The sequence below is a fragment of the Blennius ocellaris genome (assembly GCF_963422515.1).
Source record: "Blennius ocellaris genome assembly, chromosome: 23".
In the NCBI taxonomy this organism is placed as follows: Eukaryota; Metazoa; Chordata; class Actinopteri; order Blenniiformes; family Blenniidae; genus Blennius; species Blennius ocellaris.
In genome coordinates this window covers 15,706,436-15,724,302 of record NC_137672.1, presented here as the reverse complement: position 1 = coordinate 15,724,302, position 17,867 = coordinate 15,706,436, and the positions used below count along the sequence as shown (strand labels likewise).

At 46.7% G+C, this 17,867-nt stretch overlaps 1 protein-coding gene across 1 annotated transcript in view; it reads right to left on the bottom strand.

Moving 5' to 3' along the window:
- Positions 1-1,534: 1,534 nt before the first annotated feature.
- efnb3b (ephrin-B3b) overlaps positions 1,535-17,867 on the bottom strand; it is a 95,186-nt gene continuing 78,853 nt past the window's right edge. Inside the window, exons 3-5 of the mRNA XM_080519283.1 lie at positions 13,777-13,869; positions 8,838-8,900; positions 1,535-3,580 (exon numbers count right to left, since the gene is read on the bottom strand). Of these exons, the coding sequence (XP_080375409.1) occupies positions 3,153-3,580; positions 8,838-8,900; positions 13,777-13,869 (584 nt within the window). The 3' untranslated portion in view covers positions 1,535-3,152. The remainder of the gene's footprint in view (positions 3,581-8,837; positions 8,901-13,776; positions 13,870-17,867) is intronic.

Sequence of the window (17,867 nt, the reverse complement as noted above, 5' to 3'; positions counted from 1 at the left end):
CGGTAGGCACCCCGAGTGCGTTTTTAAATAGACAAAGAAGCAACAGCATACATAAAGAACACAAGTCGATAGTTGTACAAGAAAGAAGAGTTTGAGGCGTTTTGTTTTTTTTCCTCTCATTTCATCTTTAAAATCAATTTTCGATACAGTCAAATACAATCCACACTCCTCCATGGTATAAAAAAAAAAAGAGAACGACAAAAAAACATATCGGAACATCATCAGCGTGTGTTGAACAAAGTCATTTCAGACGGATGTGACACTTAAGTATGAAAGATATCTCAATATATGATGTTAGATACTGATACAAAACACATCTGAGAAATGTAAGGTCCAGATTCAAACACTGGCGTCACACAGAAAGAAACATGGCTACAACACTGGAGGCTTTGTGTGTGCGCGTATGGGTATTTGTACGTGTGTGTGTGCGTATCTTTGTGAGCGTTTGAAAGAAAAGGTAAAAGCTCTCCGCTGCCACCCAGTTTACACAGAAGCCATAAACATGTTTGAGCAACACAAAACAGCTTTATTAGTATGCACATGTGAACATATTGCACCTCTGAACACAGCGATGTGTTATTGCCCTCCGAGGTTGAGGTGCCGGGCACGAGTGTGTTTGTGCAAGAGAAAAAGTGTGTGTGTGTGTGTGTGTGTGTCTGTGTGAGAGCGAGAGAGAGAGGGCGTGGGAGTGGGAGTGTGTGAGAGGGAGGAGAAAACACGGCAACGCCACACAATCGCTCTTTTCACCCCTCCTGTGTCCATTGGGTTAATCACAGAAATACAGTCATATGAAAGTAATCAGCGTGAATGTGTGTGTGTGTGTGTGTGTGTGTGTGTGTGTACAAGGGGAGTGGACAACTTTCAATGCAATCAGGAGGCATTTGTGACAGTCATTAAAAGGTGTGAAATCTGTGTCGGGGCGGGTGCGAGGGTGTGTCAAACGGAGAGACACGGAGGGTACGGAACGCCACGGGGAGTTTCTGTTGTGAGGAATGCGAGGATGCATTTCAACACACACACAAAAAAACCAAAAAAACATTGAGGCACAAAAGAGGAATCCAAAATGTGCCACCTCGTGTAAAGTATAGGCAGATGTGTGTGTGTGTGTGTGTGTGTGTGTGTGTGTGTGTGTGTGTGTGCGTGTGTTCGTGTTATGGGACCGCCTCTATTTTTTTTTCTTTTTAAAAGTTCAACTTCAAAATCCATTTTTTCGGCTGTCGGTCCATCACATCAAAGAACAGGGTTCTCCTTGTTCCTCGTCTGTCCATCCTTTTCCTTCCTTGGGATCCTTCGTCTGCTCCCGTCCTCCCCTCCCCTCCTCTCGTCGTCTTTAGTGTGCAATTCCTTCACAGTCTTTTCTCTCTCTCTCTCTCTCTCTCTTTTTAAAGTCTTGCATTAAGACGCTTTATTCCTCCTCCCAAGACCTTTTTTCCTTCAACTCCTCCCGCCTCCCCTTTCTGCCACCGTCGCCACCTCCCTACCCACAACACCCCCACCCGTTTTTCTTTTCACCCCCCCCCCCCCAAATCCAGGGAAAAAAAAGCGCTTAGAAAAAAAAATTTTAAATTGAGAAATAAAAGGGAAAAACTTTCATAGATGGTTCTACCTCAACACTTCCACAAACGAGGTCTAAACTTCAAAACTACAGCATAGTACAAGGAGCTATAAAAATATACACAGAGCTCAAAGACCCTGGCCGGGAGGAGACGGAAGAGAGGGAGACGAGGGAGGGAGGAATGAGGGAGGGATGGAGGGGAGAGAGAAACAACCTCTGTTTGCCGGGAATTAAAAAAAAAAGAAGGATTAAATTAATATACAAAGCAAAAAGGGAAAGGAGGAAACAAGGTCACACTAAGTGGTGGAAAAAAACCCCAAAAGACAGCAGATTTTTTTTTTTAAATGACTAGCAACAGAAGTGTAGTGAACAGAATGGGTAGAAATGATAAAACGATAGAAAACAGAAAGAAACATCTACAAATTATTTACTGGATATTCATATATATAATCTATAAGTGTTGATAGCGATAAAAAATCTCACTTTTTTGATATTCGCTCACTATTTTGTGTTTTGGTATTTAAGACAAGTCTAAAGAACACACACATACCACAGTCACTCGCGCACACACACGCACGCACACACACAAACGGAACCCCACGCATATGCGAACTTGCTGAACTGAAGCACACTACCTGCACGCACACAGTCTAATGTGGGGCAGCGGCGCTATAATTATTATCCCAAGTCGTATGCACGCACGCACGAGCTCTCGCAGTCGCACAACACGCACACTTTATTAAAATATACAAGATTCTGAGTGTCACCGATCGGTCAGGCCTCCCCGGGGGCCTGGGCTTGGTCATGTGACCGCCGCTCGGACGCGCTGATTGGGTGAGTCCGTGGCCCCTGTGGTTTTTCTTTCCATTCTTTTTTTTTTTCCTTTTTTTTTTCCTCAAGAGAAACAACACAAACAAACTAGAATCCTATTGTCGAGTTAGTGGCAGGGGCCGGTCTCTGGTTGGCTGATGGAGCTCTGAGGGGGTGGGGTTGGTGGATTATAGGCAGGGATGGTCTCTGGACATCAGAGTTTTCCGGTGCTGAGTGGGATTTTGGATGCAGTTTTTTTCTTTTTTTTTCATTTTAAAGTCATAGTCTTCTCTCTCTTTCTCTCTCTCTCTCTCTCTCTTTTTTTTTAAAACTTCTTTTTAAAGCACGTCCCATCACCAGGTCTATGCTCCCAGAAAACGAGTGTGCTCGTACACTCCCATCGCTTGCGAGGATGACTCTTGAATTCGACTCAGGCTCGTTCAGCTCTGAGTTAGCAGGAACAGGGCACTCAGAGGCTCTTGCCTCTTCACGAGGGCCATGTTAAGAAGGGCTATGTATGGCTACTACTTTGCCCTTTGCACACACTTAGAGGCCCAGTTGTGTGAGAATGTGTCGGGGTGGTTTAATCAGGGAGAAACACAACTGTGGCAGGGGTTTTTGGGGGGGAGGGGGGAGGGGGGGGGGGGGTCCCATGGGCAATACTGGTGATTTTGAGGGAATCTGGGTTGGCAAGCTTCGCTGTGGCTTCATTCTGAGCGGGCGGGGATTGGTCGGTAATGAGCGGAGGGGAGGTGGGTTTGTCCAGTTGGCCGGAGCGGTGGCCCCCTCATACTTTGTAGTAGATGTTGGCCGGGCTCTGAGGCGGCATCTCCTGGACGATGTAGACGGGGTGCCCGTAGTCCCCGCTCACCTTCTCGTAGTGTGGGCAGTAGGCCGAGTCCGACGTCCGCAGCGGGATGATGATGTCGCTGGGCTCCGAGCCGTTGTTGTTGGAGCTGGTGATGCCCCCGCCACCTCCCCGCTTGGGGCTGGTGAGAGAGGACAGGGACAGCGGTGGGTGGTGGGTGTCTGAGTGCTTGGCGTGCCTCCGCCGGTAGCACACGATGCAGATCACTGCCGTGACCAGCAAGAGGAAGGCAGAACCGCCCGCTGCTCCGGCGATGAGGGCGATGTTGGAGGGCTGGAGGGGTCCATTTTCACCCCGGCCGTCGTCCCCGAAGGGTCCTCGGGGCTGGGAGGAATTTCCGGCACCCCCTGAAACAAATCACAGAACAATCTCACGTCAATACAAGAACTCTTAAAAATGGGTAGCGAGGGAGAAAACAGATATACTGAACTACTTCAGAAGAGAACTCTCAATTATGGATGTGATTATTTGAACTACTACAACATAAAATATCACTGAAAATTATCAGGGAATGTCAAGAAATCTCTGGGGCAAAACTGAAAACCCGTAATGGATAGTCTCCGGGCCTTCTGCTGCAACAATGCCCGACATAATTCCACATTGAGAGCAGCTAGTTGAGGTGGTATGGCCATCTGATAAGGACGCCCCCCGGTCCTCTCCCATCAGAGGTCTATCAGGCAGGTCCTCCTGGGAGGAGGCCCCGAGGTCGACCCAGGACCCGCTGGAGAGATTATATATCCCATTTGCTCTGGGAGCAGCTTGGGGTCCCCGCTAAAGAGCTGGAGGAAGTTGCAGGGTGCAGCGCGGCCTAAGCTTCTTTACTGTCCGTACTGCCCGTCGGACATGAACGGGCGGATGATTGTGTTGTGGAAATCACTGCACAAGCTTAAACGTTTCTTTCAACTTTGTAATAATTGTGATGAATGAAAGTGTTTCCCCCCCCCTCAAAAATCATGAAGTAGGCATCTGTAAGGCCAACGATTGTCATGCTTTTTTTCCCCCCCTGTTAATCCTACACCCTCAAGATAGCCTGGAAGACAGATTGTACACGATATCTGATTTACACAACAGCGAATCCAAACAGTGGCAGACACACCAAACATAAGAAAGTAGGAACCTCGGGCACTTTGCTAGAAAGTGTCTTATAAAGAGTTCTCTTTGGCAACCGCCAAAGTTTAAAGAGGAGAGGTATCATCCAGCAAGAAGTCATTCAGCTGTAGGAGTATAAATTATGAAACATTTCATGGGTGAGCTGCACATTAACGAATAGTATCTATAGATATGGGTTAGGGTTAGTCAGCCAGACAATGTCCTTTTCATGAAAAGTCTTTGCCAAACTACAGTCATCAGGTACTGACCTGCCAACAATTCAAACACCCACTTAAAATGTTCACCACACAAACAAACAAAGACATGGAAATACTGCTGAATCACAGATAACCTGCATTCTTACAGGATTTAAGAATGAAACAACTCTCAGAACAGCAACTGGTTTCTCAGTTTCACTTCCATTGCAAAACATCTGCTTTGTTTTTTTCTTTTTTTTTTACACTCAAGAGTGTCGCAGCCTTTTAGGAAACTGGACTATACCATATGATGTATTACAATGAATACATCCAAGCAAAAAATCACAGAGCTTTTTAAATAAACACGGCACTCCTTGTGGCTGTGCACCACAAATATCATGAGAGATGTTGATAGTGGAGCTCAGCCGGTCGGAGGCTGCACACACTGAGCTCGGAGGACATGTGGTCTCTTTATTGACGTGATGAAGTGGACAGCAGCGCGCATAAAACGCAGAGGAATGTCTATAGAGCGCGGGAGTGCACTGTACATTATATACTCTTGTGGACAGCTCAGCGAAGCCACAGCGTGTATCAAGGTAGCGCACTCTATTTCCCTAACCCTTAACAACTGTATTTACTTAGTATTACCGCCTGCCACAAGAAGAGAGCCTCCCCGCCGCCAGACCACACACTCCGCCTGCCCGCTGGCCTTCCTGTCCGCCTGTCTGTCTGTCGCCCTCGCCTGTCTGTCTGTTTATCAGACTGTCTGTCACACTAGCCGTGTGTTCGTCAGCCGCCCGCTCGCTCGGTCTGTTGCGCGTCTGCCTGAAACCTTAGATCTTCACAGCCCGGGAGCCGGCGGTTTGCTCGGCGGGGGGGTCGGGGGTCAGAACCCAGCAGGTGAGTGATGGTCTGGAAGGTGTGCATGTGAGCGTCTGCTTTAGAGGGCGGCGAGGTGGGAGGCGGCGGCGGGGACGGGCTTTGGCGCAGGACCGTGTGAATGCGAGTTGTGGACTGGTTAAGGCCGGTAATGCGACTCTCCGCTATATAGAGCCTTTGGATTGGTCCATCATTATTCTTGGCACACATCCCTTTTCTTCTCCTCCCCGTCTGTCTCGCTGCGGCGTCTCCGCCGGTTCCTCTCCCTCCCTCGCTCCGTGGCGCTCTCTGTCTTTGGGTTATTGTAGCCATAATGACCTACCTTGCTCTGGGCTCAGCGCCTAGCAACGAGGACGCACATACAGACACACACCGCCATATTGATGTACACAACCATGACAGGAAATGCAGGCACCTCTCCCTGGCCCCCTGCTGCTATCCACCCCCCGTTGTGCCGGACAGACCAGGAGCTAAAAGGGCTACTGCCTGATGCCGTTTCCTCTCCCCGCTTTCTTCCTGCGTCCATTAACACAACATCCCTCATTCTCCATCCCCATTATGACTACCCGCCTTTCATCGGCTCTCATTAATACATTTTCTTCCTTCACCTCGCCTCTTCCACTGCCCCTATATTCACCCCCCCCCCTTCTCTCTTTTGCGCCCCATTTTTAGCTTGGAGACCTCATTCCCCTCTTTGCTTCTGTCTATTCTACATGCAGTGGATCAGAAATCAAAGTCCTAAAGTGTCCCTTTCCACAAGTATGCCATATCTCTCATGGCAGAATGCAGAAATTGGCCATTTTTCAACATGTTTTCTTGGAACGGTTTCATCATCCACCAGGCTCGTGCACATGTTTGCACATTTCAGCCTAAATAAAGTGTGAATCAGTGCGTGTTTGCATCAACAACCTTTATATGAATACATTCAAGAGGACGTGACAAAATTACATAATTACTGGAGCCGCAGTAGCTCATGCATTATGGCATCTCATTGCAGCTTCTCACATAAGATGGCAGGTTTTTTAAATGAATTTGTCCCTTCTTATTCATGCAGCCATGTTAAAATGAAGTTGCAGCAGTGCAAAGTCCCTCTTTTCAGAGTCGCACTGGAAACTTTGGGCGGAACACACTCCTCATCATTGTCGGAAATAATGAGTAATGTCAGAAATGACCTGGTGCTCTCTATAGTTAAGAACTTAAAAGTACAATTACAGGAGCTATTTGGGATGCACGCTCTCTTTTGTCCAAAGGTTGGCTAAAATTATCTTTAGGCCCCACAATATGAACTTAGAAAAAATTGGTATTAAAGGTTTATTAATATAATTACTTAAAAAAAATATTAAAGTGTTTCAAACAGGCCTTAAAACCTATGGAGGGATTCTGTCTTTACCTTGCCTTTCCAGTCCAATAAACCACCACAGTCACTACAGACATATTTATATCTTGAAATAGGTTTTGAAAATGTGCGTTTGTCTTATATTCACGGTCTAATATTCACCCCCTGGTGTCATGAGGCCTGAAACAAGAGGAACATGGTGGATATGATCCACAAACCCCTGAGTGAGGAAGTAAAACGTCAAGTGGACTGAATGAAAGGAGAAGCTTGCACCTGAATCCCCCGTCATACCGCATATAAAAAACTACGATAGAAGGAATAGAAGCACATATTAGGAAGTACCACATTCCCAAATCGCTAAGTGTCTTATTTTCAGTAACTACTACAGTAATTCTGCCACTTCTGAAGAAATTAACAGGCAATTTTACACTTCCCCTCAATTCCGTAGCTCTTTTTCTTCTTTATTTGAAATAAATAGAAAAGGAAGCAATAGCAAGAAGCTCTTAGTTAATAGCCTGAAAAAAAAAACTTTATTCCCCAAACGTTTGGAGGAGTTCCACATGCACTGAATGGGAGGAATGCATCACAAAACGAAATCTGTTAAAAGCTGGATTTGGGTTGACACGGAGGAACCTCTGCACTGCAGCTCTGCTGGAAACTGATTGAACGCTTAGTTGGATTCAACTGCGGTGTAATATTGAACCTGAAAGTGTATAGATTGTTAGCATGCGATTTGGTCTACTTGCATCATTAAAAAAAAAAAAAAAAGAAATCACAAGTACTGGCAGTTTGTCTTCATGCCACGCAGACTACAATCATCAGGAGTGGCTTTTCCCTCTGATTTCTAACCAAATTACGGATGTTTATCCTCAACGGACATCTGCACGGAGCGAGCGCTGTTTTGATTCGGATGAGTGGAGTTTTGCGGCAAACTGAGGGGAATAAAACTCTTTAAAAATTCTGACAAGGCTCGTATCTGTAGTGACAAAACTAACAAAAACACATTACTGACATATCCAAAGAATGTATTTGTATTTATTTACATCCCAAGTGATGATCAGAGGGAACAAACAAACACAACAGGAGAGAGTTCATGCATTCACGCGAGGACAAGAAATTTCTGTCGGGATACAAAGCAATCATCTCAGATGAGCGGTTAAGTGCGTGTTGAAGCGCTCGTGCCCGAGAGTCAAAATGCGTAAAAACCGCTTGTTGCGCGTGTGAATAAAACATTCTTGTGGTGTGTGCGTGTGCGTGTGTGCGTGTGTGTGTGTGTCATCGCACTCGTCCCGGTGAAAACAAAGCGCACCATTGTTGCTGACTTCACACGTGTGATTCTCACCTATATGAGATGCAGGCAAGTGATTGGAAAATGTGTGAAATCCCTGATTAATTGGATACTATACGCTAATTCACATGCATGGGGAGAGAGGGCGAGAGAGAGAGAGAGAGAGAGAGAGAGAGAGAGAGACGTTCTTTCCCCTCCACTGAGTATCTCTTGAGGTGGAGCATGAATTTAGCCTCTCTCCATTTACGTCCCTTCCTTCTATCCCTCTCTCTTCATTTGCTTTTGTTCTTTCTCCTTCCTCCGCATTACATCACTTCCTCCATCTTTCATTCCTTTGCTTTCTCTCCGCAGAACTGCAGAATCCAGGCCGCCCCAACTAATGACAATAATAACTCTGTGAAATACCGCCGCCACTGCCCTCTCTCCCTCCGTTTCTTTCAACCTCCATCTTTCTTCATCCCTTCTTTTCCCCCCGTCATTCTCCCAAGGTAGCTATTAGCCCTCGATTCCCCGCCTGCAGCACATAGCTCAGGGGGCCGGGGAGGAGAGGGATGGAGACCGGTGGGACACAGAGGGAGGGAAAAAAGGAAGGAAGATAAGAGAGAAAGAAAGAAATAAGGAAAGAGAGGCATATGGAATTATATAGAGAGATCCACAGATGTCACCCGCTGCACATCCTCCCATCTGTCGCCTCCTCTCTCCCCTCTTCCTGCTGCTTTCCATTTTTTTTTTAATCTACCAGTCTTTGCTTACTCCATCCGTCCATTTTGCGGATGGATCTGCAGCGGATTATCCCCGTTTGGTTTCCTGCTTACCTGGGTTTCTGCTGGTGGTGCGTCCCGCCGGAGGCTCCTTCTTTGGAGGCAGTCCATATTGGCCTGAGGAGGGAGAGCACGAGCGCACAGTGAGAGAAATACTCAGACATCCTCCGTCTTCGGCGGCAGCCAAAGCTCGCAGAATTGGAACCAATAACTGAGATTAGCCAGCCAGAGAGAGAGAGATCGAGACAGAAGAGGTTTAATAAAGGCTTCCCTTCATTCCCCTTCCCATTATAGGAGAGCACATATTGATTTGACTTCAATGTGCCACGTATGAGCACTTCTCCATTTGTTTGAATGGGAAACTAAAGAGAGGCCGTTTGTTGTTTTGGCCTGAACGAATTTACACAAGGCCATAACGGCTTGTAATCTGTAGTCGCTAAATCAGGCCATCTGTCTAGCAAGTCCTCTGTAATGGTGATGGCATTAAAGTGCGTTTATGTGACACAGGCAAATACACACACACACACGCACGCACACGCACAATTTGCGAGCCACTGCATAAGTGCTACTCCTCAAAGCCGAGTGAGACGGCTCAGAAAATACTAATTTCGCTCGCCTCGAAGCCATCTGGCTAACAGTGGGCCGCAGAAAATAGTTTGATGTCGGGTTATGACTGTGCGGCTCAGCACTTCGTGCAACATCTCAAAAAAAAAAAGAAAAGTCTGTTAGTGGTCATCGCAGCAACCCGGGGGGAGAACAAAATGGGTATTGCTTTGCAGCATTGTACAGTAAATGCACAAAAGCACATTTCTCCTTGTGTGTGGGTGTGTATGTGAGGCCTGACAGATTCAGATTACACAACACTTGTGGAGCCTGAGGGGCCTTGCGGGGTCCAAAATGCAAAGCCACACAATGGTCTACATGTTTTTAAGGGGAGAATTTGTGGTTTTACAGCTTGGGTAACAATTGAGTTAAATTAGGGAGGGTATTATGGTATGTGAAGGGTAGGGTCGGGGCGAGCTGTTACAAAATACATTTTGTCTATGTAAAGGCTCCAAGATGCTGTATTTCTGTCTTAAATTTGGATTTTTGAGAATCAACCAACCTTATGGGGTCCAAATAGCAGCGCTACACACTTGGTGGGTGTATTTTTAAGGCTGTGAATGTTGTTTTCTGGGGAAGCTGACCATCAGAATAAGGTAAAGGTCAGAATCATTATGAAATCGCTGTGAAGGATTGTATGTTAGGGCTTATGACATCCAGGACATCTATAGAAAGAAAACACAATAGTGCTGCACGCATGTGCACATGTGTGCGTGCACATAGTTTTTCATTCATGTGCCTCCAAAGCGAGAAAACACACTCTACTTGAGGGGTCCAAAATGCAGGGATGTTTCATGTTGGTACTGCAGATTGAGAGTAGCTTTTGCTAAATCCGGTGTTGCACATCTCTCATCATCAATTGATGATAAAGAAACTGAATGAACACAATGAACAATAAATGCATGATGTCATGGCCACCACAAAAATGGAGCTTCCTGTGTGTGCGTGCGTGCGTGCGTGCGTGTGTGTGTGTAGCCATCAACCTATATATACTGACATTTAGAAAAGCATGAGGCTATTGGCTGGAGGCTCCCCGATGACAGTGAACCAAATAGAAGTCGGGGGCGGTTCCGGGTGGATCAATAGAAGCTGTGTGGTCAGCAGGGGCTTGAGCAGGGAGGTTCAGGCTGTGTGCATGTGTGTGTGTGTGTGTGTGTGTGTGTGTGTGTGTGTGTGTGTGTGTGTGTGTGTGTGTGTGTGTGTGTGTGTGTGTGTGTGTGTGTGTGTGTGTGTGTGTGTGTGTGTGTGTGAGAGACGGATCCAGACAGCTAGCAAGATAGATAAAGAGTAAAATACGAGAGGACAGGTCAGTGCATCCGTGTGGGGCTCGGGGTGTGAATGTGTGCGTTGGGAAGAGTGTGTTCCTCGGAGCGGAGCAGAGCGCCATATCTCATCAGAGATCACCACGAGGCGGCACGCCGCTTATTTAGACGACAAACAACACAGACGTGACCTTTCAGCCACATGGCAGATAAGATGGAAAAGACACGGAAAGAGTGGAAATAGCGGGGGGGTGGGGGGGCATGCAAAGCAAAAGGGAGGTGATGAGGACGGGGAGACGGGGAATTTGAATAGGGAAACGAGACGAGTTGCTGGATCGGAAAAAAAAGGGTTAAAAAAAGAAATGGCCAATGCACTGGGAATAGTGGAGAGGTGAGGGAAGGACAGAGGAAGAGTGAAAAAGATATGACAAATAAGATGTATGTATGTGTGTGTGTGTGTGTGTGTGTCCTCACAGATCTCTGCAAAAGTGGCAGGTCGTGCGTGTGTAAGAGGAAAGTGGATTTTTCCATTGCCTGTGTGGTGAAAGGAGTCAGGGGAAATAAAGTGTGTGTGTGTGGTGGTATTTCTATTGAACTAAGCTGACTACGCTGATGTTACGGGCTGATAGCGCCACAACGGCACCACTTGGCTTCTTGCTGAGGAGCGCCCAACAACACACGAGGCCTGATAACACAACACTGATGAAAGAACTGCAAAAACCGTTTGTGCGAAGTGGTGACGGTGGTGTCACGTGAAGGACAGGTGCCCATTATGTGCGGCAACGTACAGGTCAGTGAAAACGCTTGAACGAGGCTTTTTCCTGCAGGGTCATTACCGGCGGCAAATTTTCCTGGAGCAAATTAAATGTGTGTGCAGCTTCGAGTCATTAAAAATCACTGACTGCGTGCTTTCACACTGAATGGAGTCATTTCGCAATCATGCTTTTAGCTGGCGGGGTCCGCTTGCGTGTGGCGGCGCACAGGTGTGCATTTTGTATGCCGCCTTAGTTGCAGGTCGGAGCCATTGTGTGTGTGTGTGTGTGTGTGTGAGATGATGTTCACGTGTGTGCGTTGCATCCATGTGTGTGTCCAGCATGAGTCGGTAGCGGTTAAAAAGGCAGAGTGAGAAGGGAGTCAACAGGGCTCATTAGAGCCGACTGATCCCACACTTCTCCGCTGTTCCTGCCACTTAACGAGCCCTAATGTGCTCGGCGAGAACACGCGCCGCGCCGCACCTTCCTCCGTGCGTAAGAAAAGCGAGAAGATTAGAGAGCCCCGTTTTAAAGAAGCTGAAGAGGCTGCGTGCGAGGCCGGGGTGCGAGTAAATCCGACGTGCACGCCGCACAGATGTGGGATGATGTTAGATGTGGAGGACTGGAGGCTTCACGCAGGAGGCAATAAAAAAAAAAACTAAAAACCTGACACAGTTTCTCTCATCTTCGCTCGTCGAGCAAAGACGGGAGAAACGTGGTCTCCTCTGCTTGGATTCTTTAGATTCTGAGTGTGCCCCGGAGGAGGACACTTTGCCTCCCTTCATGCATCGCATGAAAATACGCTCAATAGACCACTTAGACAACATTGAGCAGACAGTCTACAGGCGGGTGGAGGCAGCTGGAGTCCATGCAGTAATCATGTCTATACTGGGACGTTATACCGGCTCCAAATACAAGGAGATTGAGATGAGCTGTGAAGTGCTCCTCCATTTTTCTTCGGCGGGCACCAACTGACTTCCATTATCCAGCGCTCTTATGGTCTCCTGGTCGTCTGCTGCCCAGCTGGATAAACTAGAAGGCGTAGTGGATCTTTCTGCTTTTTCCGGCTTCTCTCTTTTTTTTTTCGACAAGTGGTTCCCAGTTCTTTAACCAAAACAGTTTGTGTTTACGGTCCAGAGAAATTGTTTGTTGAACACAAGAAAGCATGACTTTAAAAATTTGGGGGACATAAAACACTTTGGAGTCGGTGGCACAGTTGGTACAATAGAGCTGTGGATTGTCTCCAGGTACTCCATTTTAACTAGTGTGTGTGTGTGTGTGTGTTTTTGCTCTGGTATGGGCTGGTGACCCGTCCTGTCATAGCCTGCCTCTTTCATGTGCTGCCTTGTATAATTTCCAGCTCAACAACCCCGGTCTGGACAGAGGGTGCAGAGAAGAGGGGTTGGATGTCAATATAATTAGAGGATTATCCCTGGGTTTCACTGGTCACAATAAAGACTATATTATTCGCTGATGATGAGCAGATGTTCAGCCGCTTCTTTTTCTTCCTTTGACCTAAATACGGCCCTTTCAGAGCACTCATACTTGTGAGGGGTGGCGTGAATAAAACAAACCGTGGTGTGACGGGGCCCTTTATAAGAGATTAGTTACATTTCAGTCTGATACACTGGATGCGACACTGTGAGAGCTGCTGTCTCATTCGCAGCAGATTCTTTTTTTTTTTTTTTCCCCCTGCTTCAACTGAGGTATGAACCAGGAAAATGCTCTGGCAGCTCTCTCCCGACACAGGGAACACATTATCTTAAATCTTCTGGTTTAGACATTTAAGTCAATCTTTCTTCCTTTGCTGACTCATTTACAGCAGGACAAATCTTGTGTTTATGCTGGTTCCTGATTTTCCTGTAACGCCGGCACTGACTCTCTGGATATCATGTTTGCCTAATTTGAGTTTAGCGAACAGAACCTCGGTCTGAAAGCTGTAGAGATTTTTTTTTCTTTCTTTCTTGCAGCTTCTCTCTGTCTCCAGCTCTCCAGATGCATGCACACAGCATGTCTACCCTGGGAAAGTAACTTTGCCTGATAAAAAACAAAACAAAAACAACAAAAAAAAAATTTGTCCGAGCACTTTGAATTTACAATCAGGATTCATGACTAAGGACACCAGACGGAGGGCCAATTTGGAAGGTCAACAATGTTTGGTTTCAAGAGTTGACTTTTATTTCAACAGAATATCAAAGAACTAGTAGTTTAAGAGAACGAACGAGCCCCCGTGAGTGCTCGTTTTATTGAGTGTTAAGTGAGTCACTTGTGTGTTTGTAAGTCAGTCTGTGACATCAGGGGAGGGGGAAGTTTTGGGTTTGAACGAAAGAGGAAACAGGGAGGGGGGGGGGGGGGGATTAAGTTGAGAATACTCACTCTGTCCCACTTTCAGGACCACCTTCATGCCTTGCGTAGCGCACACTCCGCCCCTTATGCTATCCAGGCCTTGACGCGTCCCATCTGACGTAGCTGGAGGGATGGAGAGACAAAAGAATTGCCATAATTAGTCAGGTAACGGGTGGCGTGTGGGAAGACACCGCGTCCGTTAAAGCCACAGGAAAGCACACTCGCTCTGGATCTATAGCCCGACCCCGGCTCCTGTTGGCGCGGTCAGGGCGCTGCGGAAAAGTTGGCGAGTGACATTTGCAGAGGCAGCGCTTTAAAACTCCACCAGAAGCTCTGAAATGTCAAACTATGAGGCAGCAGCCCTTTAATAAGTCCTCATTTACCAGGCTGCCGGAATTCATTAACACCCCCGCCGCGCCGCATGGACTCAACCGCTCCACTGTCTACTGCAACTGCGGCGCGGGAGAGGCTGGATGGAGGGGTTGGGGGGGGGGGGGGGGGGGGGTGTAGGTAGGATGGTAATCCAATCAAGAGTCCATATAAAGTCAAATGGAGCCCCTGAGACACAAATCAGAGCGTGATTTGAGTCAGAAACTTGATTGGTGGGAATACCCACTGTGTTGGATGAGTTAAAGCTGCGATTGGTAATACCCCACCACTATCACTGCTTATGTTTTAATTAAGAGAATTAAGGAGATATTGTTAATTGAAATTGAGGGAGTAGCGCATTAATACAGGCAATGGTGGATTTAATATTCCCTTTTCATGCTGTAAGAGCTTCTGGCACTCTGTAAAAAAAAAAAAAAAAAAAAAAAAAGGAGCGGATACAGAGAGGATGAGATTTTCAGGAATTGTGATCAGGATGTCGCAGGAGGCCGAGAGAGAGTGTACGGACATGGAGATTGTGCGCGGACACTCCCAACACTCTGCGTTCTCACTCTGACACTTCTTACATAAAGCATGTCTGAATGTTTTAAAGATCAGCGGGGCGCAGGTCATGGGAGGAGGAGGAGGAGGAGGAGGAAGACGACGACGAAGGAGCAGTCAAACCAGAGAGAGAGAGAGAGAGAGAGAGAGAGAGAGAGAGAAACTCGATGATGCAGACAGGAAATATGCGAGGCGACGAGAGCGAGAATCACACCTCTGCAACTGATCGCTTGTGCAGCCGGCCCTCAGACGCAAATGCTCTTGCAGCCTCTCTCACTGATTTCCACATCGCAGCCTTCAGAGGACGGCCAAACTCCCGCATTTTTGTCTGAGCTGATGGAAGGCCGGTAAAAGATACGGGAGCAAGCATACTCTTCCTCCATTCCTTCACCTCTCCTGCACACACACACACTGCTATGTCTATCCTTACTTTCCCCGTTGTAGCCCCGGGGTTTAACCCTCACCTCTTCTCCTTTTAAAAAAAATAAAAATTATCCCCCCCAAAAAAATCATCTTCTTCCGCCCGTTACCTTCAGGCTATAGATTAGCCTGTCTGAAGCGGAGCAGAAAGGGAGGGATGGCGGGTGGCGAGGGAGGGAGGGAAATGTAGAAAGTGAAGAGAGAGAGAGGTGTGAAAAAGAGGCAGCTTTACTCTAACACCTCCTCTCTCTCTCTCTCTCTCTCTCTCTCTCTCTCTCTCTCTCTCTCCCTCCATCCCTGCAGGACACAGTGTGAAAGCAGGAGGACGAGGAAAGCAGGCGGAGGTCAAGGCGAGCGGCGGCGCTGTGAGAAAGTCAGGAGACAGTCGGGGGATATACGGAAGGTTTAAGTAAAAACTTCCCCATTTTTCAAGGTTTCACACTATTTGTTGTCACACAAAAACATTTCATGTCGTAGTATTTTTTTTTTCTTCCTTTTTTTGGTTTCCCCTCCTCAGACTGAGACTTCTGGAATAGTTTATTTCACACTAATGCGCGTCGACAGCTCAATGGATTTTAACGACGATCAAATAAATGAAAAGAAGTGGAGTGAGTGAAATTAAGGAGGGCTCTTTCATCGAGGCTGCCTCCGAATAGTAAAATTGTTATCCGGCAACATCTTGGGCTCAGATGCCGTGTTCATGTTGCAGCAACATGTTTCCAATATTATCCTGATGCTCTCAAGCTGGGCTCTGATCAGCAAAACAAAAACATTAACATCGAATGTGCAACGATTAACCCCAGTACTGAACTGATCAATCATGTTGAACATAAGCACGTGTCTTTGATTCGTCTACAGAAATACGACTGCATTAAAAATATTGTTCTATTAGTTTTAACCTCTTTCAATAGGGTTGTTTTTTTTCCAACTTTGGTGGAAAACTCAAGTTGAACTTCTTCTATTCAACTGATGAAAACAAAATGTTGGTGCATAAAGCATGCATTATTTCAAATCCATTGGTACTTTACGATAATTTTCTTTTAAATTACATTACACCCAAGAACACTCAGGGTAGAAAATTCCATGTCAGCATATGCTCGAGGGTATCTTTTCTTTTCTTCCCAAGAAAGTTCACTTTAGGCCCAAAAGGTAACATTAGACCAGTGAAAACTGCAAACGTATTTTAACGTCGCACGTGCAATCTGCTGTTCTAAGTAACGACTGTTTATGTGGCGTGACGTCAAACACACCAAACCCACATTACGGTGTCCCAAACCCAGTGTTTAAGTCCCTGAACTGCCCTGGCATTTATTAGTATGCTATAAAAAAAAAAAAATTGAACTAATGTTTTGACCATTTGGATTTTTATGCAAAAAGGGGATTTTTCTTTTTTTTTTGAGGGGGGGCTTGAATAATGCATCCACATATAATCATTTAATCAACCAATTAAGAGCAGCTGCACTACACAACATCTATTTTTTAACACCATTAATTACATATTCTTCTCCTGCGGCATGTTGTACTTGAAAACATAATTATGAAAATGAAGGATATGAAACATAATTATCTTGAAACTCGAAAACAAGGAAATGAGATGTTCGGAGTGCGATTATGCAGTTTCTGCAGTAAATGGGCCGACAGAAGGACATTTGAGCAGAAACTTGAGGGGCGGGGAGAGAGAGGGGGAAGAGTGTGATGAAGATGGACGGCAGGGTGAGGAAGAGGGAATACAGGTAAGCGAGGAGGAGGAGGAGGAGGAGGAGGAACCCTGGGAGCTGGTCTGGGAGGCAAGGGTGAAGTTAGGCAGTATGATTTCTGGGAGTAATAACTAGTGACACGCGAAGGAGGACGAGAAGGTGACGGGAGATGAGGGAGATGAGGGAGGCGAAGGGAGGAGGAGGTGCAGGGAAGTCAAGCGAGGAGGCTGATTGCCTGTGACAAGCTGTTGGTGATATGATGGGGACGGGAGGCTCCGCCAGAGGATCAAGAGATGACCCACGGAGGCCGAAGGAGCCAAGATATTCAGAAAGATATGGGGCGATAGCAAGGGGAGCCAAGTTAAAAACAGAAAGTAAGGAACGAGTTTAAATGACGTGATAGAGAGTGGAGAGGTAAATGTGGAAAAGTGGAGCGGTAATGGATACAAAGAAGAGGCAGAGACAAAGAGCAGCCAAATTGAACCAGGAGAGCTTCAACAAATGTGATTTTGCAAATGCAAGCCCCCCCCCCACCCCCATTTTTATATATATATATTTTTAAACATCACATTCAACAGGTCACAAATACCACAAAGGCAATTTTGGTTAAAACACCGAACCTTATCATGACAAATCCTCTTAAAGCCATTAGACATGTTACAGGTGCCACTATTTCTGTGAATGCGGATTTCACGGGAACAAAGCAAACAGAAGGATCAGAGCTGCTTTTGCCCTCGGATGGAAAACATTCCCCTCCCGATCTTGGCTGCCGAACGCCTCGAAATCTGCCTGCGCTCGAGGACGACGAGGAAGGGGGGGGGGGGGGGGAATCACCCGATCCAGGTAGACATAATCGCACAACATCTGTGAAATCCTGATGAGAGACGGAGAGATGGAATCGGAGGATCTTCTTGGGACGACAAGGCGAGGAAAGCGGGAGGGTGGGGACGGGGGGGTTGGCAAGTGAGAGTGAGGAGGAGTGCGGGATTAGATAAGAGGAGAAAGGAGGAAGAATGGAGAGGAAGACATGAGGGAGGGATGAGTAATTGAGACAATGATCAGCATTGATGGGGGGGG